This window comes from Ambystoma mexicanum, chromosome 2q (assembly GCF_040938575.1).
Source record: "Ambystoma mexicanum isolate Mex_15411 chromosome 2q, UKY_AmexF1_1, whole genome shotgun sequence".
NCBI classification, from domain to species: Eukaryota; Metazoa; Chordata; class Amphibia; order Caudata; family Ambystomatidae; genus Ambystoma; species Ambystoma mexicanum.
In genome coordinates this window covers 1436187122-1436210157 of record NC_090924.1, presented here as the reverse complement: position 1 = coordinate 1436210157, position 23036 = coordinate 1436187122, and the positions used below count along the sequence as shown (strand labels likewise).

The 23036-nt window shown below is 47.6% G+C and overlaps 1 protein-coding gene across 1 annotated transcript in view; it reads left to right on the top strand.

The window, feature by feature from the left end:
* Nucleotides 1–23036, top strand: part of F8 (coagulation factor VIII) — a 906500-nt gene that overhangs the window by 675032 nt on the left and 208432 nt on the right. The window contains exon 12 of the mRNA XM_069648978.1: nucleotides 19879–20029. Coding sequence (XP_069505079.1) covers nucleotides 19879–20029 — 151 coding nt within the window. The remainder of the gene's footprint in view (nucleotides 1–19878; nucleotides 20030–23036) is intronic.

Below are 23036 nucleotides of genomic sequence, written 5' to 3'. Positions count from 1 at the left end.
TGGATGATTTGTTTTAGACGGAAATCTTGACGGAATTCTTATTATTTAGTTGAGCTGCGTAAAGATCGAATATGCTGAGCCTAGAAGAAGGGTGAGAGTGGAGAGCAGTGACTAGAATGTTGAGGATGTGGGTGACAGCACCAAACAGATCACACATGAAGTGGTCCTCAAGGTCGCTGATGATACAGTTAAAGATAACTCTGTTGAGGTTTTTGGAGTGATGGGGAAGTAAGAAGACTGGTCTGTGGAACGAGGGATTGGAAGGATCAGCATTGGGTTTCTACATTATGGGGATCACATTGGTTACGTTATAGCAGGCGGTGAAGATACCCGTGGAGAGGGAGAAATTGAAGAGGGAGTAGAGGTAGAAGGAGGTTCTAGGCTCATAGTCTTTAATTGTTTGCAGTGTTTAAAGTGTCATTGGGAGCACAGGACGAGTTTGCTGAGTAGAGGGGATTGGTAAGAGCATAGCAGGGGAAGTGGGATCGAAGTGGGATAGTGTGGAGAGAGTAGCAGTAGTAGGAGATGTAATGAAGGAGGAAGGTAGAGGGAGCGACAGTAGGGTAGACAAAATACCACGTGTTTGTGATGTCAGAGGAGAAGGTGGAGGCAAAGTTCTCTGCAAAGAGGGAGGTGGTTAGAGAGTGTTTTTGGACATACGTTAATGACCTGTAGGGTAATGGAAAGACTGTGGGAGGTGGAGAAAATAGTGGATTTAAGGTCATTGTAATAAGAGGATTTTTAGGAGTTGCAAAAAGTCCAGGAGAGAGTGTTTGCAGGTGTTGAGAAGAGCAAGGGAGTGAACCTTGAACCCGTGGCGAAGGTGGAAGGAAGAGATGTCTTTTTTTAAAATTGTGATTTGATTTAACGTAAGAACAATATCTTCGGAAACATTTAATCAAAACAACAACAGAAAAAAAGACGGAAATTTGAATATATCCATATCTTTGACATGAATTACACACAAAGTTTTAAAAAAGTAATTGCAATTAATTACTAAAGGTTATAGATATATCTGAAATTATCCTAAAATGTCAAATAAATAATTTACTGCTGCAAAAATTAGTGCCATTTGATTTCCTTTTAAAATACGCTTCCAAAACAAGAAGTTTGAAGAGTAAAATTCTTATACGCAAATAGGGCAAAATAGAAAAGTCTGTTATAATGCAGTTCAGGGCATTCGATTAAGAAATGTTCTATTGTCTCTCTTATGTTCGAAATCATCTGTAGTTCAGGATTTGATCTCTGGTGTTAATCCAATCAAGACTCCATAATTACTTTTTTACTTCAGTCGGGTTTGAAACTATCTTCATCACTTTCATATTCAGCCTATCTAATAATTTTTCACATTGAGACACCCAATTGCCGAGAACTATGCATGTTTGTTCTGCCATGAAGCTATTCAAGGCAACATAAAGAGAGTGAGGTGACGGGTTGATAACTTTTTTAAAGAGCAATAACATTTTCTAGTAAACTGAAGATTGAAGTGACCGAAGGCCCATTTCATAACAAATGATAGTAACTCAGCCCTGCAACCCGATATCTGCTGTACTACTGTGGAGCAACTTTACTAATCGCCCTGCTTAATGTTGTATATTTAGCTGGTGCTCACCGTGCCTTTTGACTGCATATGCAACTGCTACATCTAGCTGCCCCTTCGCCCCTATTTGCTGCCCCTTACCATTGCAGCGCTGCATGAGTCGATGCTCCCTGCTTAGCCTGATTTGCCCCACTCTGGGACCACTACTTGGAATTAGCCTATTGGACTGCTAGAGCAATGTTTATTTAATGTACATCTTAGTGCAACCTACTCATGGGACCTATTCTGTTTCATTAACCTTTTAATAACGCGCCACTGCCATACGGCCTGATAATCTTTGTATTCTCCCTATACGTATCACCAGATAACTGCTGTACTACAGTTGTGCAATGGTGCTGTTCGCCCCGCTTAATGTTTGTATATTCAGCTATATTTAGCTGCCCCTTCGCCCTATCTGCTGCCCCTAACCACTGTAGTACTGCACAAGCCATTTCTCCTGACCTAGCCTTATCTGCACCACATTGGGACTACTACTTGAGATCTGTCTAGTGGGTCTGGTAGCGCTTATGCAGCATCTCCCAGAGCCTAAGCGGCACTTAACCTAGACAGTACTGATCCCACTTCTCTGCCTGCCTACTATCTGAACCCTCCCTTCCCAACAGGACCATAGCTTTGCACTACCCAACCTCTGACACATATGGCGACCTTACATAAAGTAACCTTTAACTATGGCTACTCTCCTACCTTTATTCAACACAATAGCACCTACTAGGTTCCTGCCCCCTTTCAAGCCTAAACTACAGCGGCCCAGTTCTAACTCTGTAACTGCCAACAGTGCCTTCAGCCCCATCACTCCAGCACAATGGATCCACATCTACGCATCACCTCTTACACCTAATCTACCTTGCCCACTAAGCATCAGGAATGCTAGACTAGGATCTCGCCTCAATTGCGTAAAGATGATCAACCTCCCCCGCATATCCTTCACAAATTGTAAACCTATCCTCACCACCGCCACCAGACCTTGTGCTGAGCCCAACCACACCGATAAAAACACATCTCCACTTGCAACTCGAACCACAGCTATTGCAGCACCCACCTTTGTCGTACCAATCATCAAAGGAGCACTCATTAATGCAATGTCTCTTATGGCTCACACTCTAGACATTTCAGATCTCATATCAGCCAACCATCTTGACTTTCTGGCGATAACCGAAACCTGGTTACACCCAGCTGCAGGGCCTTCCCTGTCCCTAGCTCTCCCTGAAAACTACACCATTATCAGAGCAGATAGAGATACCGGCAGAGGCGGTGGAGTGGCCTTCATAGCTAAAACCCAACTGGGTCTCAGAGAACTCACCAAAAAAAGCTTCCCTTTAGGTGAACTTCTCTCAGTCAAACTCCCTTTGTCAAACTCTCGTACCCTCCTGATACATCTCATATACCGACCTCCTGGTCCAATATCCTCCTTCGAGGAAGACATCACTTCACTCCTTATTCGCAACATCAAATTAAGATCCCAAATTTTACTGTTGGGAGACTTCAACTTAGGTCTTCACGATCTGAATGATATCAAAGCAATAGCAGTACAGAATACTATCTCACAGCTTGGCTTTGAACCCTGTGTCAGCGGACCCACACATAATAATGGAAGAACCTTGAATTGGCTGGCAAACTTAAATTGTACTACCATGATCCTTGCTAATTCGCCTTGCGCATGGTCAGACCACCACTGTATCTACTTTACCATACAGGACAGCTTGTGCCCTATCTCAAGTGCCTTCCTAGCGCCGCAGGTCATGTCTAGAAACAATTGCAACATCACTGCGGATGACTTATTGCCAGTACTACATCCTATCACCGATCCCTCTAAAAGCTTTGATAAGGACCCATCACTTCACGTGAACCTGTATAACCATACCCTACTTCAGGCATAAAACAAAATCGCCCGTTAAAAATAAGAAAAGCTAAATCAATAGCCCTCTTAAACAAGTGGTTCTCTGCAGACTTTAAAGCCTTACATAGCTCCAAAAGAAGCACTGAAACCATGTGGAAAAAACACTGCCTCTCTCTAACAAGGAAAGGTTCACAATTGCTGCTACCACCTACAAAACAGCCATATTAAACACCAAAAGAGAGACCTATAACGCCAGAATACAAAACACTAAATCAGGTTCAAAAGAACTATTCACGTTGCTTCTTCGTGTGCCAAGATCCAAAAAGCCCTACTGGACAAAATAGCTTTGCTGCAATACAAAATAGAGTAAAAAACATGAAGTCTGACGATGAGCTCTAACTTCAACAAGCCTCATGACCCAAAGCCAATACTGTGTCACCCATTCCAATTCTCACCAGTCACTACTAAAGAGGTAGAAGACATCATAGCCAACCTAAAACTCTCTAGATTCCAGGGAGATCTTTGGCCAGCTAAGGCTATAAAGGAAGGAGCAATGGATCGTGCACCATTCATCACCTCCCTGATTAATGCTTCCTTTGAAACCTGTACAGTCCCGAATAATCTTAAGGAGGCTTAGGTCATGCCTCTGCTCAAAAAACCAAACCTCAATCCAAACACCCTTACCAACTACAGACCCATAACCACAGCTCTGTTCCTCCTGAAAATCCTTGATAGAGTGACATATCTCCAAATAAAAAAACACCTAGTAGACAACAACCTCTTAGGCCTGCGTCAATCCGGATTCAGACCAAGACATGGCACTGAAACAGCCCTCCTTGATCTAAAAATCCGAATGGATGAATTAAAGGATAAAGGAAACATCGCCATCCTCCTGCTGTTGGACCTTTCAGCAGCTTTTGATTTGGTTGACCACCTGATACTTACCAATCATCTTACCACACCAGCCTCTTTCTCCCCTTATGCCGCCACCTGGATTAAATCCTTTTTTAGCAAACGGGACCGTGAGGGTCTTTGCACCCACGGCATCTGCCGAACCAGTACCAATCACTTGCGGAGTTCCTCAAGGCTCATGTGTCTCTGCCACCTTATACAATATCTTGAACAAAGCTACTGTGACCTACACAAACTATGCAGATGCCACCCAAGTCTTCATCACTCTTACAGGCTGCTATGACAAAGATAACAAAACGTTAAACGAAATCTGTCTCCACATCCAGGCATGGATGGCCGCCCGTGGCCTGTGCCTTAATGATGATCAGACAGAGCTATTAATCATAGGCTCTCAATCTCGACTAAACAAGCTAGATACACTTTACAAATCTTTCAGCATTGCTGGGAACATCATCAAAGTCTCCAGAGTGGAGACTAGGCATCTATTTGGACTCCACCCTCTCCCTCACTAGGCAAGTCAATGCAACTGCCTCAGCAACAGCATACACTACCAAGTTCAGTAATGCCTGCACAGCTTATCTATCCACCAACAGTTGCATTACTCTAGCTAGAGCTCTGATCTTATCCAGGCTTGATTATTGTAACACGCTATATCTAGGCACCAATGCTACGGAACCTGAACAAACTTCAAGTGCTTCAGAATAACACACTCAGATCAGCCTTAAATATCCCACAAACCAACTATGTATCAGCAATCAGAAGTGACACAAACTGGCTTCCAGTGCGAGACAGAATCTCACTGCGAACACTAGTACTCACACACAAATGCCTGTCTAATACGACTCCAAAATACCTGGTCGACAGATTCATCAGGAACCAATCTACCAGACCTATCAGATCAAACTACTCACATTGCCTCAACATTCCTAAATACAAATTACAAAAATCTGGATGGTCTAGCTTCCCAGTGCTAGGAGCCAGGCCTTGGAACTCCTTGCCCACAGCACTTAGGGCTGAAGCATCGTTTTGGCCCTTTGCAAACAGTGTAAAAGCTTGGCTTTTCGCCCAGCAACACTAAATCTTACAATTCCCTCCATTTCTGCTTACGATGGATCATTGCCTTGTTTGTAACTGTGCTTGCTCTCGCTTTCTATATCTTCTCACTTTGTAAATGTGCCCACTGTCTGGCATGATTCACACTGTATACAAGCCTTCTATCAGATTTGCAGACTTGATGTGTAACACAAGTCAACTGCTATTTGTTTTGTTTTTGTATCTGTTGCTCAAGTATAAGCGCCCAGATATCTGAGGGTAAGGTGTGCTCTATAAACTAAACTAAACTAAACTAAACTAAACTGGTATCCCATTTGGGAGATTAAAACTACATCACCATAATTTATCCTCAATTTTGGTCCAATTAATTTTGAAACAATTGGTCTCAGCTCCATAAAGTAGTCTAGGTAATGTTTTAGCTCTGAAAAGTTCAATAATAGGAATTATAGCAAAGTTGCCATATTTATTGAAAAGGCAACAACGGTAAAATGGAAATCTCTATGTGCAATTGTAGAACTTAGCTTTTGGTTAAGGAGGGAACCCAAATACTTCCAACTATCCACTATTTCTAATTGTTTGGTTTCAGTGAACCAGCTGTATTTCTGGAATTTCTATTTAAAACGGTTCAGAATAAAACCTTTTGATTCTTAAAAGTTAATTTCCAAGTCCAAATCCTTTAGAAATCTCAATATTGAGTTAATTAGGCGTTGAAGACTGATGGGGGTTTGATCCATAAGAACTAAACCGTCGGCATATGCCAGATGCCTTATATGACGTGAATCCAAATGATGAGGAAAAACATTGCACTTAGTGAGAGCGTTCCATAGATCAGTGATGCACAAATGAAAAAGGACTAGGGCCAGGACACAGCTTTGACGCAACCCGTGCTGAGTAAACACTGAATTCAACAGGATACCCTCCTAGTCAAGTGGTATCTGACCCTGAGTGTCAGGGTGTTCACCTTCACTGCCCCATCACTTCTGAACACCCTTCCACCCTGCATCCAACACAAACCTTCCTACTTGCTGTTTAGAAAAAAACTAAAAACGGTACTGTTTAACAAATATGTATATGTTGTCTGCCATGCATACACTTTAACTTCTGTACTATCTCATGTACTAGCGCTGGGATATCTCCGGGTCTTGGCGCTAGCAACAAATGAAATAAATACATAAATAAAATGCATGTCTCAGAATATTGATACGAGTCTAGGGCAACCCCATTTATAAAGTTGATCCCACTGATTTAAATGGGTCACCTTATCGAAAGCCTCAGTAGGGTGAACACATACTTGATGTAGAGGACGATGCTGCAGGTGGGCTTGCAGGTGGGATTGCAGGTGGGCTTGTAGGTGGGATTGCAGGTGGGTTTGCAGGTGGGATTGCATGTGGGCTTGCAGGTGGGATTGGATGTGGGATTGCAGGCAGGTTTGCATGTGGGATTGCAGGTGGGCTTGCATGTGGGATTGCATGTGGGATTGCAGGTGGGCTTGCAGGTGGGATTGCAGGTGGGCTTGTAGGTGGGATGGCAGGTGGGTTTGCAGGTGGGATTGCATGTGGGCTTGCAGGCGGGATTGCATGTGGGATTGCAGGCAGGCTTGCATGTGGGATTGCAGGTGGGCTTGCAGGTGGGATGCAGGTGGGCTTGCATGTGGGATTGCAGGCGGGCTTGCAGGTGGGATGCAGGTGGGTTTGCATGTGGGATTACATGTGGGATTGCAGGTGGGATTGCAGGTGGGCTTGCAGGTGGGATGCAGGTGGGCTTGCAGGTGGGATGCAGGTGGGCTTGCATGTGGGATTGCAGGTGGGCTTGCAGGTGGGATGCAGGTAGGCTTGTATGTGGGATTGCAGGCGGGCTTGCATGTGGGATTGCAGGCGGGCTTGCAGGTGGGATGCAGGTGGGCATGCAGGTGGGCTTGCATGTGGGATTGCAGGCGGGCTTGCAGGTGGGATGCAGGTGGGCTTGCATGTGGGATTGCAGGTGGGCTTGCATGTGGGATTGCAGGCGGGCTTGCAGGTGGGATGCAGGTGGGCATGCAGGTGGGCTTGCATGTGGGATTGCAGGCGGGCTTGCAGGTGGGATGCAGGTGGGCTTGCATGTGGGATTGCAGGCGGGCTTGCATGTGGGATTGCAGGCGGGGTTGCAGGTGGGATGCAGGTGGGCATGCAAGTGGGATTGCATGTGGGATTGCAGGTGGGCTTGCAGGTGGGATGCAGGTGGGCTTGCATGTGGGATTGCAGGTGGGCTTGCATGTGGGATTGCAGGTGGGCTTGCAGGTGGGATTGCAGGAGGGCTTGCAGGTGGGATGCAGGTGGGATTGCATGTGGGATTGCAGGTGGGCTTGCAGGTGGGATGCAGGTGGGCTTGCAGGTGGGATGCAGGTGGGCTTCCAGGTGGGATGCAGGTGGGATGCAGGTGGGCTTGCATGTGGGATTGCAGGTGGGCTTGCATGTGGGATTGCAGGTGGGCATGCAGGTGGGATTGCAGGTGGGATTGCAGGCGGGCTTGCATGTGGGATTGCAGGCGGGCTTGCAGGTGGGATTGCAGGTGGGCTTGCAGGTGGGATTGCAGGTGGGCATACAGGTGGGCTTGCAGGTGGGATTGCAGGTGGGATGCAGGTGGGCTTGCATGTGGGATTGCAGGTGGGCTTGCAGGTGGGATTGCATGTGGGATTGCAGGTGGGATTGCATGTGGGATTGCAGGTGGGCTGCTGGTGGGCTTGCATGTGGGATTGCAGGTGGGCTTGCAGGTGGGATTGCAGGTGGGATTGCAGGTGGGATTGCAGGTGGGCTTGCATGTGGGATTGCAGGTGGGATTGCATGTGGGATTGCAGGTGGGATGCAGGTGGGATGCAGGTGGGCTTGCATGTGGGATTGCAGGTGGGCTTGCAGGTGGGATTGCAGGTGGGCTTGCATGTGGGATTGCAGGCGGGCTTGCATGTGGGATTGCAGGCGGGTTTGCATGTGGGATTGCAGGCGGGCTTGCAGGTGGGATGCAGGTGGGATTGCAGGTGGGCTTGCAGGTGGGCTTGCAGGTGGGCTTGCAGGTGGGATGCAGGTGGGCTTGCAGGTGGGCTTGCAGGTGTGATGCAGGTGGGCTTGTATGTGGGATTGCAGGCGGGCTTGCATGTGGGATTGCAGGCGGGCTTGCAGGTGGGATGCAGGTGGGCATGCAGGTGGGCTTGCATGTGGGATTGCAGGCGGGCTTACAGGTGGGATGCAGGTGGGCTTGCATGTGGGATTGCAGGTGGGCTTGCATGTGGGATTGCAGGCGGGCTTGCAGGTGGGATTCAGGTGGGCATGCAGGTGGGCTTGCATGTGGGATTGCAGGCGGGCTTGCAGGTGGGATGCAAGTGGGCTTGCATGTGGGATTGCAGGCGGGCTTGCATGTGGGATTGCAGGCGGGCTTGCAGGTGGGATGCAGGTGGGCATGCAAGTGGGATTGCATGTGGGATTGCAGGTGGGCTTGCAGGTGGGATGCAGGTGGGCTTGCATGTGGGATTGCAGGTGGGCTTGCAGATGGGATGCAGGTGGGCTTGCATGTGGGATTGCAGCGACCTTGCAGGTGGGATGCAGGTGGGATTGCATGTGGGATTGCAGGTGGGATGCAGGTGGGCTTGCAGGTGGGATGCAGGTGGGCTTCCAGGTGGGATGCAGGTGGGATGCAGGTGGGCTTGCATGTGGGATTGCAGGTGGGCTTGCATGTGGGATTGCAGGTGGGCATGCAGGTGGGATTGCAGGTGGGATTGCAGGTGGGATTGCATGTGGGATTGCAGGCGGGCTTGCATGTGGGATTGCAGGTGGGCTTGCAGGTGGGATTGCAGGTGGGCTTGCAGGTGGGCATGCAGGTGGGATTGCAGGTGGGCTTGCAGGTGGGATTGCAGGTGGGCTTGCATGTGGGATTGCAGGTGGGCTTGCAGGTGGGCTTGCATGTGGGATTGCAGGTGGGATTGCATGTGGGCTTGCAGGTGGGATGCTGGTGGGCTTGCATGTGGGATTGCATGTGGGATTGCAGGTGGGCTTGCAGGTGGGATTGCAGGTGGGCATGCAGGTGGGCTTGCATGTGGGATTGCAGGTGGGATTGCATGTGGGCTTGCAGGTGGTATGCAGGTGGGCTTGCATGTGGGATTGCAGGCGGGCTTGCAGGTGGGATGCAGGTGGGCTTGCATGTGGGATTGCAGGCGGGCTTGCATGTGGGATTGCAGGCGGGCTTGCAGGTGGGATGCAGGTGGGCTTGCATGTGGGATTGCAGGTGGGATTGCAGGTGGGATGCAGGTGGGCTTGCATGTGGGATTGCAGGTGGGATTGCATGTGGGATTGCAGGTGGGCTTGCAGGTGGGATGCAGGTGGGCTTGCATGTGGAATTGCAGGCGTGCTGTCAGGTGGGATGCGGGTGGGCTTGCATGTGGGATTGCAGGTGGGCTTGCATGTGGGATTGCAGGCGGGTTTGCAGGTGGGATGCAGGTGGGCTTGCATGTGGGATTGCAGGTGGGATTGCAGGTGGTCTTGCAGGTGGGATTGCAGGTGGGATTGCAGGTGGGCTTGCATGTGGGATTGCAGGTGGGCATGCAGGTGGGATTGCAGGTGGGCTTGCAGGTGGGATTGCATGTGGGATTGCAGGCGGGCTTGCATGTGGGATTGCAGGTGGGCTTGCAGGTGGGATGCAGGTGGGCTTGCTGTTGTAGAGCATATAGTAGCAGACCATTTAGTGAGATGCCTAATCCTTTACTAAAGCTAGATTTGTTTGTATCCAAAACCTCTAACTTTTTCCAAATTCTTCAATATAAAAGGAGAGACTATCTTGCTAGAAGCATGAAGGTGGGTGATAGGCGAGTCATTTAAAGGATCCATCATATCTCCCGTCTTGTAGGTAGGAACAATGTAGGATGGCTTCCATGAACTCTGAGTGGAATGAGTTAACACAATGTTTCTAAATAGTTTATATAAGATACAGGCCCAGATACCTGGGTTGCCCTTATGCGTGACATTGGACCAGTGGCTCTAGATTGTTTAGCTGTATTAATCAAATGGAGTACGCCATCAATTTCAAAATCCAGGTGCCAGTCATTTTCAATGGGTGTCCAGCTAAGGATACTCAGAGGGTCTGGCTTGATGTTCTTTCCAAGTAGACTCAGGAATAATATTGACTTGGCTTCAAACTTGTAAACTGCCCATGATGGTGATCAGGTGCCACAAACGGTGGTCCCCATTGAGGCCTAGCACATGTAACATACTCTCTGCGTCTATTTACAGCATACATTCCTTGCGATACTTCACCCAATTTAGTAAAAGTTTCTTTTAGCTGTCTTTGCATAGGAAACGAGTTTAGATTGTTATTTTTTCTCAACAGACACACATTGCTTCTGAGTTATTTTTTTTAAGGTGAACAGCCTCATCGGAGGAATGAGGTCCCAAGATCCGGGTGAGAGAATAAGACACATGCTCTTCATTTAAGAGGCAGCCGGTAATTCTACTAGGAGGATCAGAGCACCTGTCTGAGTCGGCAAAGGCCTCTGGCTCTTCTTTTAAGAGGCAGCCAGTGATTCTACAAGGAGGATTGGAGTAGCTGCCTGAGTCAGGAAAGGCCTCTGGCTCTTCTTTTAAGAGGCAGCCAGTGATTCTACAAGGAGGATTGGAGTAGCTGCCTGAGTCAGGAAAGGCCTCTGGCTCTTCTTTTAAGAGGCAGCCAGTGATTCTACAAGGAGGATTGGAGTAGCTGCCTGAGTCAGGAAAGGCCTCTGGCTCTTCTTTTAAGAGGCAGCCAGTGATTCTACAAGGAGGATTGGAGTAGCTGCCTGAGTCAGGAAAGGCCTCTGGCTCTTCTTTTAAGAGGCAGCCGGTTATTCTACTAGGAGGATCAGAGCACCTGCCTGAGTCAGCAAAGGCCTCTGGCTCTTCTTTTAGGAGGCAGCCGGTAATTCTACTAGGAGGATCAGAGCACCTGCCTGAGTCAGGAAAGGCCTCTGGCTCTTCTTCGTTCCGGTAGCCCAACTTGTCAGGTCAGTTCAGTCATCTTTATTTTGGAAAATTAACCAATTTCCATAAAAGTGCAAAACACAAATATAAATACAACAACATTAAAATCATCACATCCAAGATAATATCTCCAAAAATTAATAAATTCTCATATATGAAATAACAATAAACAGCTTTTTGTGGCTAAGAGCAGGACGTGCAGCGTATTAGTCACTTATTAAAGATTAACATTTTGTTCCTTAGATAAAGTGCATGTTCAATACAGAGACACATTGCATTTGCTCGGTATTGGTCAGATGGTCTGAGAATCAAACTCAAGGCCAAGTCTAACTGTTTGATCCCTACGTTTCCAAAAAGGGGAATTTAGCACCTTCTTCTTACTGCAGCGTAAAATGGGCAAAATAATAAAAAGTGAATTAAGTCTTCATTTGAAATGTTCTTACAAAGATATTTGCCATGACTCCCAGGCCTGCTATCCCATCGCCTAGTAGTTGTGGCTAGAGAAAGTGAGCTCATTTTTGGTTTTCGTGCAACGTGCTCTGTGCCTTAACTTGATCTACCAGTCCAAATAGTTTCAAAGATGCAGATCCCCTCAATGGTGAGGATACAATTTCACTGTAGGTTTAACAGACTGGACTTTTCTCTCTGCTGGTCCCCAGCCATCAAAGATGAATCCCATATCGCCCTGTGTTTTACTTTGACACCTGCCTCCATGAGCGTTTTGACTAAGGGAAGATATAGCCTTAGCAATGCCCTATTAATGAGAGCAGCTTGAGTAAGATACCATGGGCCTCATTATAGGTTTGCCGGTCCGGTAACAACGGTACCGGTAAGATTGCCAAGACTGGCCTGGTGGGCGTACCGGCACCCGCAAACAGAGCATGTCGGATGCACCGGCACCATTCTGAATGATGCTGGTGCATCCGACCTCCCCGACCTCCCCATTCCCCCATTCCCTATGGGGCTCAATGGGGAGCATTTTTTTCCGGCGCCCGAGAATGGGTAATTACCGTGTCCGGCGGGGCTGTAATGACCCGGTAGTTGCCTATTCATGGTGCCGAAAAAAATCACAAGTTTGGCGGCAGCCTGGCGGTTTTACCGGCAAGGCTACCGCCAAACTTGTAATGAGGCCTGAACGGTTTGGCTGTTTGACCATATTTTTTGGGATTCCGGCAACCTAACCGCAATGTTTCTGCTCTGTCCCAATTTAAACGCACATGCATTTTTTTTAAAGCATTTCTTTTTGTCCACCGCATCCAATTTTAAGGAAGCAGGGGACACCCCCGGACTCCCAAATTGCTAAACATCAAACACGGGGAGCGGGAGACACCCACGCAAGCTCTGCTCTCCAGGGTTGGTATTTGGCAATATATGCCACGAAATTGCCCCAAAGGCCGAATCACCCATGAAAAATTCAACCAAATTGGTCATTAGGTCAATTGTTTTAGGTCAAATAGGCCAATACCCCTTGAATAAGTTGTTGTGTTAGTTTTACTTTTTAATTGTCCCATAATTTAGCCCAGTATAAAAGTGGGCTGAGGGCAGTCAGGTCTGTAATGTAATTAAGGGTTCATTCTCTGTGAAGTGCGAAGTCTGGAAAACTCTGGGGCACACCTGTTATTGTGCGAAGGAACTGGTTTTCCTTTATTTGTATCAGAGCGGATTTTCAATGGCCAATCACATCCGGTTTTGACATGTAAATCCTAATAGTACAATTCTCAGGCATTACTCCCATTTTTCTCCCTTAGTTAATAAGGCCACCATTGAGGGTAGCCATTTAAATCACTTGTTGTGCAATATGAGCAGACCAATCCAGGTCCTGTGTGATGGTTACTAAAAGAGTTTACCCACTCGAGTTGGCCATCGTCAACCCGCATGGGATGCAAAAAGGGTTTCTGCCTGCAAGCACGATTTTTGATTTTGCTACATTGAGTTTAAGGTCTCCTTCCTTAATGTAGGTTTCGTACCTATTTATCGATGTTTGCAGTGCGTTGTGTGCCCTGACCATTAAAACCACATCATTTGCATAACCTAAGGTGGAAATATTTACACCCCCATATTTCTAGAATGTCTGGTGTTAAACAGCTTAATTTTGAAAATAAAGAATTGACGTAAAGGTTAAATAATGGTATCCAGTCATTTGTTCGAAAAGATAGTTTCGAATGGCAAAAGTTTTGAAAAAAAATGCATCGAAAAAATGCCTTTTTTTGTAGGTAAAGGTTTTTTTTAACTAAAATGGGTGTTAAGGGATAAAAAAAACGGGGGTTGGGTGGGAGGGTGGGAGGACATTTTTCGACGCATTTTTATTCGAAACTTTGCCATTCGAAACCATGGCATTCGTAATGATCACTGTAAACCCACCTGGCCTATTGAGTTCTAGGAAAAAACAGTGTAACTGACTGTGTTCTCAGAGTATTGCCTTGGAATGTGCCTGGTCTCAAAAGAAAAACGACAGAGCAAGAGTTTATAGACCACATTACACAGTTTGATCTTATTCTATTTCAGTAAACATGGGAAACTGAAGCGCCAGCATTGCCATATTGTGTACTTTTCTTCATTAGAGTGGCAATTAGCAAAAAAGGCCATAACAATGGTGGTTTAGTTAGACATAGAAAGCCGCGTTGTCCTCCGCGGCTAACCGGAAGGCGCCGTGCCCTGAGCAGATCCAATTGAACTTTTTAAACTCGAGCTGGAAGTCTGTACTGCCATTATCACTGAATCATTCAACCCCTTGCTCACAGATGAAGGTTTACCATCCAACTGGAAAGAAGCTTCGTAGGATACAAGGATGGGCAGTGGAGAACAAAGTCCTTTCAGACTTTCAATATGGATTAGTGAAGGGAGGGGGCTGTGGATCAAGTGCTTAACGTAAAACTGATTCTCGAAATACATATGTAAATGGGTATCAGTCACAGATTTCGCTAGGTTCCATTGATTTCTCCTCTGGCGTTTGATTGTGTCAACAGAGACAAACTCTGGCTTCATCTGCATGTGGCCGGAATGCCATCTACACTTCTGCTCACTGCATAGAGATTTGTCGGCTAGAGTTCACCTTGGCAACAATGGCATACTATCATCTAAATGCAAGTTAAATTCCACCACAGTGTGACAGGGCTGTGTCCTCGCTCCATTGGTATTTAAGGTTTATAGTGATCATTTCGAATGCCATAGTTTCGAAATGGCAAAGTTTTGAATAAAAATGCGTCGAAAAAATGCATTTAAAAAAAATAAAAATAATGGGAGTGGTCCCCCTGCCAAACCCCTGTTTCTTTTACCTCTTCACACCCATTTTATTAAAAAAATCAACAAAAAAACTTTTCTCATTCAAAACTGTTTTCGAAAAAATGACTGGATACCGGCCAGGTGTGTGTCATGCAACAGTAGACCCTATCTTTTGTCCCTCTTGATAGAATTTGACCTCTCAATGAGCATAACAATAGCTGCAGAGAAGTTGGATTTAGGTCCCTAATGTGTTGTATTTTACGTGGGATCTCTTGAGTAGTAATGTGAACAATATTTGTGATGGTTGACCCGTATCCGTGTTTAAGCAGCTGAGTCTTTTCAGTGGTGTACCAGTCGTTGTGTAAGTGGCAGAAGTGTGCCTGTTTGTCCAATTACATTTCTACCCTAACTTCTGTCACGATATCTCTTTTGCACCAAACTAAGTCTCTAAAATGAAAATTGGCTAACGAAATCCTGACGCTAAAACCCCCACAATACATACAATCAGAAATAATTCTCAGCATTGGAGTCGCCTTGTTTGATATCTCCCCCCCCCAATCCCCGATCCCTATGTTGTCTGATAAAACTGAACTTGTATTAGGTGACATCTGTAGGCGTTCTTATTCCCATGAAAGCATCCTTTGAACGTACATATGAGATTAAGGGCCTCATTATATGTTCGGTGGTATCTCAGCTGTAACTCTGCTGAGATACCACCAAATTGTATTACCGTTATCATCACTTACCGCCAGATTAAAAGTGGTGGTAGGCAGTGTTAGTCCCCATTAATTGAACTCCATAGGACTCCATGGGGGATTTCGGCCATATTAACGCTGGCGGTAAAGCTGCCGAATTGCACGATTTTAGGTGGTAAAAGGACAGAATTACCTCAAGCTTCTTGCTGGAGGTTTTTCCTTCACCTTACCCCCAAACTCATAGTTGGGCATTGCAGTAATGCGGGGTAACGGCATTACCGCTGCATTTGTACCGCACCATCCAATTTATAATGAGGCCATAAGCTTCCTCCATCCAATTAGTGGGTCCTGTTCTATAATGGTTATCTTCATGTGCCCTTTTACCTCCTCATGTGTTGACACATGGTCTTTTCGGGGATCAGAGAAATTCTCGTTTTGGATACTACCAGTGCTCTTGCTCCATAATACTTCTATTTCCTTGGATATGTTGGGTGCCGTGTTAGTTTCAAGGTTAGGTGTTTTTATGCTAACTCTTGGGGCTGGGTGTACTCCTACTCCCATTTGTTTCGATTTGCCCCCTAACCTGCTGCGCAAGGGTGTATCCATAGCAGGTGTCCAGGTCAAATCCAGCATTTTCAGCATGCCCCCCCCCCAGGTCCATGGCATCAGCTTTTTTGTGCCACAAGGTGTACCTTTCTGTGGAGAACCTCTCTTGCATCGGGAAAGGCAATATGTCTTTGATGATATCAAGACTTTTCGCTAGTAAAATCTGATCTTGTATGCGTTCTTCTCTTAGGTATGTCCCCATTCTGTTTAATTCCTTGAACTCCATCCTCTAGATGCAGCAATTCCAGGATGATGCCCCTCTGTGGAGAGTTTGCATTACTACCCATTGGGTTATATCGACCCTGTGGGTTATGTAAGGGTCTGTTGCCCTTCCTTTGGAAATCACCTGGGCTACTTTTAGCCATTCCCACCCCTGTAGAAGATATATCATCCTTCCCGTGTGTCTGTAGTCCCCTATTAGGTGGGGGGGAGGGGAAAGTCCCACTGCGCAATCAGAGTAAATGGTATGGCGACGGGAGTGATGGCTGATTCAGGCTCCGATCTGACTATACTGCCCCTGCACACCTACAAAAGAAATGATGGGCACGGAGACAGTCCAAGTCCTCAGCACGTGCCACAAACCTACGGTATTTGTCAGTGAACCTGATAGGGTACATCCAAGGAGTCGTGGAGTTCAAGGGAAGAGAGACAACCACAATAGTATACCTGGCAAAAGAAGGCCCAGCAGTCCTAGGCTGGGACGACCAAGCCAAGCTCAAGATTAAACTAGATCCCAGCACGGAAGATCAGGTACTAACAGTCAATACAGGAGGTGTGCCGTGCCGATAGTGAAAGAAGATTTCCCCAAACTGAAGGGCCAAGGAAAATAAAGAACTTTGCACACAGAATAATGCTCAAGGCCAACGCTGTCTCCATTAAGCGTAAAGTACGGCCAGTACCAGCGACCTCGAGGGACATACTTAAAAGCAAACTCAACAAAATGGTGAAGGAGGGCATCATTGAAGAAGTGGAAGCCTAAGGATGGCTGTGCCCCATCGTCCTTTGCAAACTCTCAAATCTTGTGAGTTTTGTTTTTTGATTAGACCTGCGTAGCCTCAACCTGGAGGTCATTTCAGATAGCTATCCCCTCCCCAGCATAAATGAACTCATCCTCATGATGAAGGAACCCAGAGTGTTCTCCAAGCTGGATATGAGGAATGGATATCATCAGATTCATCTCCACAAATAATCCAGGCCTCTCACAGCATTTATCACCCTGTTCGGCACGTACCAGTTTACTAAGAAGCATTTCGGCATGTCGTCTGCAGCCTAAGCATTTCAGCGCATGATGGACTCACTACTGCAAGACATTGGAAACATTTCCTACTTTTAGGATGATATACTGGCGTATGCTGCGGATGAACACATGTATGCTATCCCTTTAAGAAGAGTCCTCACCAAGTTACAGGATGCCGGAGTTACATTGAGATACGAAAAGTGTGCCCTGGGGGCACAAGAAGTTTAATATTTAGCGTACAAGATTTCTGCCCGTGGCATAAACCCTAAACTAAACCTGGTGCAAGCCATTGTCAAGGCTCCAGAGCCAGCCAACAAGGATGAAGTAAGGACATTTCTTGGACTTCTTGGAAGCACATGCTCAGTCCAGGAGGGACGAAGTCGTTGACACCCCGTTTGGCGTGCATCGCTGCCAAACTTAAGGAATACACATTTGAGATAACCCACATAGCCAGGTGGAGGAATGCCCAGGTGAATTGCATGTCACGATTGCCAAGAAACAAGGAGGGAGCCACCACATTTCTGCAAGACGAATGCATCATCGCGTCCATCTAAGACTTCAGGGATCTGGAGTTCCTAGAGTTGGGTGAAGAACACTGGAACGAGGAGGACAGTAAAGACCCCACCACGGTGAGACTTAGAGTGTGGGTCAGGAGTGGGTGGCCACAAGAAAGAGCCATACCGGAAGGAATGAGGCCGTACTGGAAGGTGTCCGAATAAATATCGGAGGCAGAAGGGTTGATCATCAAGGTTGACCAAGTATATCACCAGTGGGAATGAGAAGAGTCATCCTGTGCAGAGCCCACTCAGGGCACTTAGGAAACACCATGACATGGCGACGTGTGAGAGAGGCGGACTGATGGCCTGCCATGGACCAAGACATACGCTCCATGATTGAGAGGTGTTACGAATGCCTCAACAGCGACAAACGCTTGAAGACCAGACAAGCCCAGATGATTCCCTCGGAAATCTCCCAAGCAGTATGGCACAAAGTGGGGTTGGATTTCATTGGACCATTGGAGACAATGGCTCTAAGCATCGTTATGGCATAGTGATGGTAGACTACCTGTCAAAATGTGTAGAAGCTGAATTTGTCCCCAACATTACCACTGCCACTGTCAGAGAAGGCCTCCCCAAACACATAGTTAGAGACAATGGGGTGCAACTTGTATCACGGGAAATGGAGTCATTCCTGCAGAGAAATAACATAAGGCAGAGAAAGGCTGCGTTGGATCCCCCATCCCCCAGGCCAAAGGAGAGTTGAGAGGGCAAATAGGCGTATCAAAGGGGCAATCCAGCTAGCAACCGCTTGTTGCATGGATCCCTTTAAAAAAGTCAAGGAGGCCTTAGCGGCCCACAGATTAACCCCCACTGGCGTCACCCAAGTGTCGCAGTTCCGCATGCTGAGGGGGCATCCACACTGGTCCCACCATGATTGACCAGAGTAAAAGAAGATGAAGTAGTGAACATGGAAGAAGTCGTGTGGATGTTGGAAAAATAGCACAGCACACATGAAGAAATGGAATGACTGGAGAAGAGCGACCCAAAGTCGTGAAGTCAAGGAAGGTGACTAAATCAAAATACAGCTCACATGTAAAGACCAAATGACAGGGTCAATGTTCAGCCAACCCATAAAAGTCATACACAGATGAACCAATCACGTTCGCACAGAGGATGGCTGCATGTGGAACATGGAACGTGAGACAACGTTTGAGAAGCATCGAACAACGGAGAGAACACAAGATGAGTTCACCCCTTGCAAAAGCCCAGTGATGCCACGAGAAAGCGAGAACTAGAGGCCTCGGCAAGGGAGGTCTTGTAAAGTGAGATGGAAAGAGAGACGCCGGGGGCGTCTCACGAACCAATGCAAGCTCCAGACATTGGCTGTACGAAGGAAGGTCGTCCGAGAAGAGAGCACAGAAGACTGATGAAGTATGATGACTTTATTATGGAATAAACTTTGTTGTTGTACCAAAGAGCGGTGTGTAGGGAACTCGCAAGACACTGCACGGGCGAAGTCTCGCGAGATCTCGCCCGGAGCTGCAGAGAGTCGCGCGAAGCGGCAACTGGACAATTTACAGCACCAACATCTCAGAGCAGGTCACGCTCCTCCCGATTTCAGTGATAAGACTGCCACAGAGTCACGAGAGCCGCCGTGGACACCTAGGACCTCCACCCCTAGCCCATGGACATTACATGGACTCAGTTTAATGTTATTTATTGGTTCTTATGCTCCCACTTCAAGCAAGCTGCAGACTTATTAAGGATACAACAGTTGGCATGTATGCAGTGGAGTTACCGCAGGTGAGGGTTTGGAAGTTATGTAGTTTGGCCAGTGAGTGGTAACATAAGTCGGAGACGAGGTGTAGTTTGTGGGACTCGTTAATCCTGCTTACAGGGGTCAGGACTCCCACAAAGCACGGGTGTTGCAAAATAGGGGCGGGGCGAGGCATGGAAAATACAGAAGCAATGCTACATGGACCTTTCTCTGTTATGTGACAGGGACCAGTAAGCATTGTTCAACTGTAGAGGGAATAGAAGTATAAAAGATGTTTCCGTTCTTCCATCTCTTTTCCCTTCCTACTTTCCTTCCTTCTCCCCTCCCTCCTTCCATTTCTCCCCCATGCCTGCCTCCTCTCCGCACTTCCTTCCATCTGCTGCTACATTGAGGCCTTGTCCACATCTGCCTCTGGCTCGCAGTTTCTCTGCACAGAACCTAATCTGCTCCACTTTGCTCTGCAGCTGATTTCAGACAAGGAGCGGTTCTTGCTGTTCTCGGTCTTTGATGAGAACCTGAGTTGGTACCTGGAGGAGAACATCCAGCTCCACTGCCGCAGCCCAGACAGCGTCGATCCACACGACCCGGACTTCTATGCCTCCAATGTCATGCACAGTGAGTACTGGGATAGTCACAATGTGGGCACAGTGAGCACTTCTGCAGTCAGTGTGGGCACAGTGAGCACCTCGGCAGTCTCTGTGTGGCATATTGAGCACTTCTGCAGTCATTGTGCGTGCGGTGAGCCCTTGGCCAGTGGCCACAGTGAGTACTTGGGCAGTCTCTGTGTGGCATGGCTAGCACTTGGGCAGCCACGGTGTGGGCACAATGTGCACTTTTGCAGTCAGTGTGGGCACAGTGAGTGCTTGGCCAGTCTCTGTGTGGCATGGCTAGTACTTGGGCAGTCACTGTGTTGGCACACTGAGTATTTGGGTACTCACTGCGTGTGGGTATGGTGAGTACTTGGGTAGTCATCGTGTGGGTACAGTGAGCACTTTGGCAGTCGGTGTGGGCACAGTGAGTACTTGGGCAGCCACGGTGTGGGCACAATGTGCACTTTTGCAGTCAGTGTGGGTACAGTGTGTGCTTGGCCAGTCTCTGTGTGGCATGGTTAGTACTTGGGCAGTCACTGTATTGGCACAGTGAGTATTTGGGTAGTCAATGCGTGTGGGTATGGTGAGTACTTGTGTAGTCATTGTGTGGGTACAGTGAGCACTTGGGCAGTCGGTGTGGGCACAGTGAGTACTTGGGCAGCCACTGTGTGGGCACAATGTGCACTTTTGCAGTCATTGTGGGCACAGTGAGTGTCTGGCCAGTCTTACTATGTCAGTGTGGGCACATTGAGCACTTCTGCAGTCAGTCTGCGTGCGGTGAGTCCTTGGGCAGTGGCCACGGTGAGTACTTTGGCAGTGTCTGTGTGGGCATGGTTAGTACTTATACAGTCACAGTGTGAGCACAGTCAGCATTTGGGCAGCCATTATGTGGTCACAGTGAGCACTCGGGAAGTCAGTATGGGCACAGTGAACACTTGGGCAGTCACAATGTATGCATAGTGGGCACTTAGGCAGTTGCAATGGGACCACGTTAAGTACTTGACTTTCAGACCATGGGCACAGTAATGCCACAATATCGCACTTGTTTCAAGCAGGGACTGTAATACCAACCATCATTTTGTAAGAAATTTGTAATGGATATCAACAATTTTTAGAAGCTATGAAAAGAATATTTCTATACTGTTTATGACCTCCAGTTATTCCCACAGCATTTACTTGTGGACTCCCAGGTACTGTTGTGCCCCCAAGGAGTAGCATGGTGGTGGCTGACACGGGTGGCGCTGTGCTGTGCAGACTACTTTATTTTCCTTTCGTTTTCCCCATCACTAACCATGCAACTTCCATCATCTGCTTTCTCTAAGGGAGTGTCCTGACTACAGGTCTCCACCCTTTTTCTGGCCCCTCCCCTTCCCAACCGGAACTACGTCATCCCGCTTGGCCCCCACTACGGAGGCGGAGTGATGACACAACATCTTCTGCCACTTATCTTAATAGAGCTACCAGTATGCGTGGTCGTCTGATTGTTCTCTTTAGGTTGGCACCTGGGGATTTCTCTTGGCTTCTGTCTTCAACAGGTGGAATTCCAGATCCCTCTGGGCTTGATCCAGAGTGGCCTTCCTGGGTATTGTCACTGAGTTCCTCTGATGATTGTCTTCCCATCTTGGGTGTTCCTTCTCAGTCTCATCTCCAGAAATTGAGAAAAATGATGCATTTCTTGTTACTTGCTTGTGGGCTGAGGCGGCTATAACCATGGATCGCTCCTGAGTGACTACTCAGTATCAACCTGGAATCTGCCTTTATCGCTTAAACCAATACTACTTCTCCTATTTCCTTAATCCTTAGCTTTTGCAGGTCTCGCTTTGTCCGATGTCTCTTTGGTATTTTGTTTAGTCCTGGTATCTCTGTCCCTGACTTCCATAAGCCGCTCATTCCTCGAGACGGGTTCTCTGGGGAGACGTGTCATCAATGGTCGCAACATCAACAGGTCAGATTGAGTCGTGCCTGTGGTTTCATGGGGCAGCACAGGATAATGTCAGAGCATCCTGCAGAAAGGCCGCTTAAGAGAGATGTGTGTTCAGCCTTTTATGCTGTCTTCTTTATTGTGACCATAAATCATTCTGCCACAAAGGGAGAGCTAGATGGACAGCCGTCTTCTGAAGTCTTGACCATTGAGCAGTGGGGAATTGGAATTTCACCACCGCAGGGTTGTCCCATACCCTGAATGCTTTGGTACATGTTGGGTCCAGTGTTCACGTTCGTGGGGCGGAGGGGGGGTGATTTGTGTGATTGGGAATCATCAGTACTTGTCATGATGCCTACCCCCGGAGCACCAGGCCAGGCCCAGCACCCCCGGGAGCAGGCATCACGCCCCCGGGTAAAAGCCCAGCGGTCCTTAATAGTGGCTCTTTGGACTCTGTCCTGGCGCTGTTGGCGCCAGGCTCATGTTGGACATCAATCCTGGCGCCATAGGCGCCAGGCTCATAAAGGGAAGTGTTTGGTGCACTTACCTGAAGCAGACCATGCTGCACACTCACCTGATGCAGACCATGCTGCATGAAGAACCAAGCCAAATGAGTTTAGGAGGGACTATTTTTCTGAAGGAACTATTTTGTTACTTGGGTGGGGCTGTGGAAGAATACTCACCTGGAACTTCTTCCAAGGCTATTTAAGCCACACCTGGACAGCCACACGTGCTTCGCGTTGTTCTGCATCCCAGCAGCTGAACGCTCACCGTGTCTGCTCCTGCACCTGGACTCCAGCCACGCCCGCCTCGAACCTGGAACACCTGTAAGGGAATAAGAGAAGAGAAAGGTGAATACAAAGAACTATTTCAACCTTCTTACCTGCATCCGGAATCTTCACGGCAGCATTCCTGAAGGAAGGCTTCCATTTAAAAGCACCGCGTTGCTCGCTGCAGCGCTGCGCTTCACTCACCTGTTCCCGAGACGCCGCCCGGCTCCATCGCGGCTCTCAGTGCCGGTCGCCACATCTCTGCACCGCACCTAAGGAGAGAAGAAGAGACAAAAGGGGTGAGCAAGGGAACACAAGAGGAAAGCCGGATTTTCAGCCAT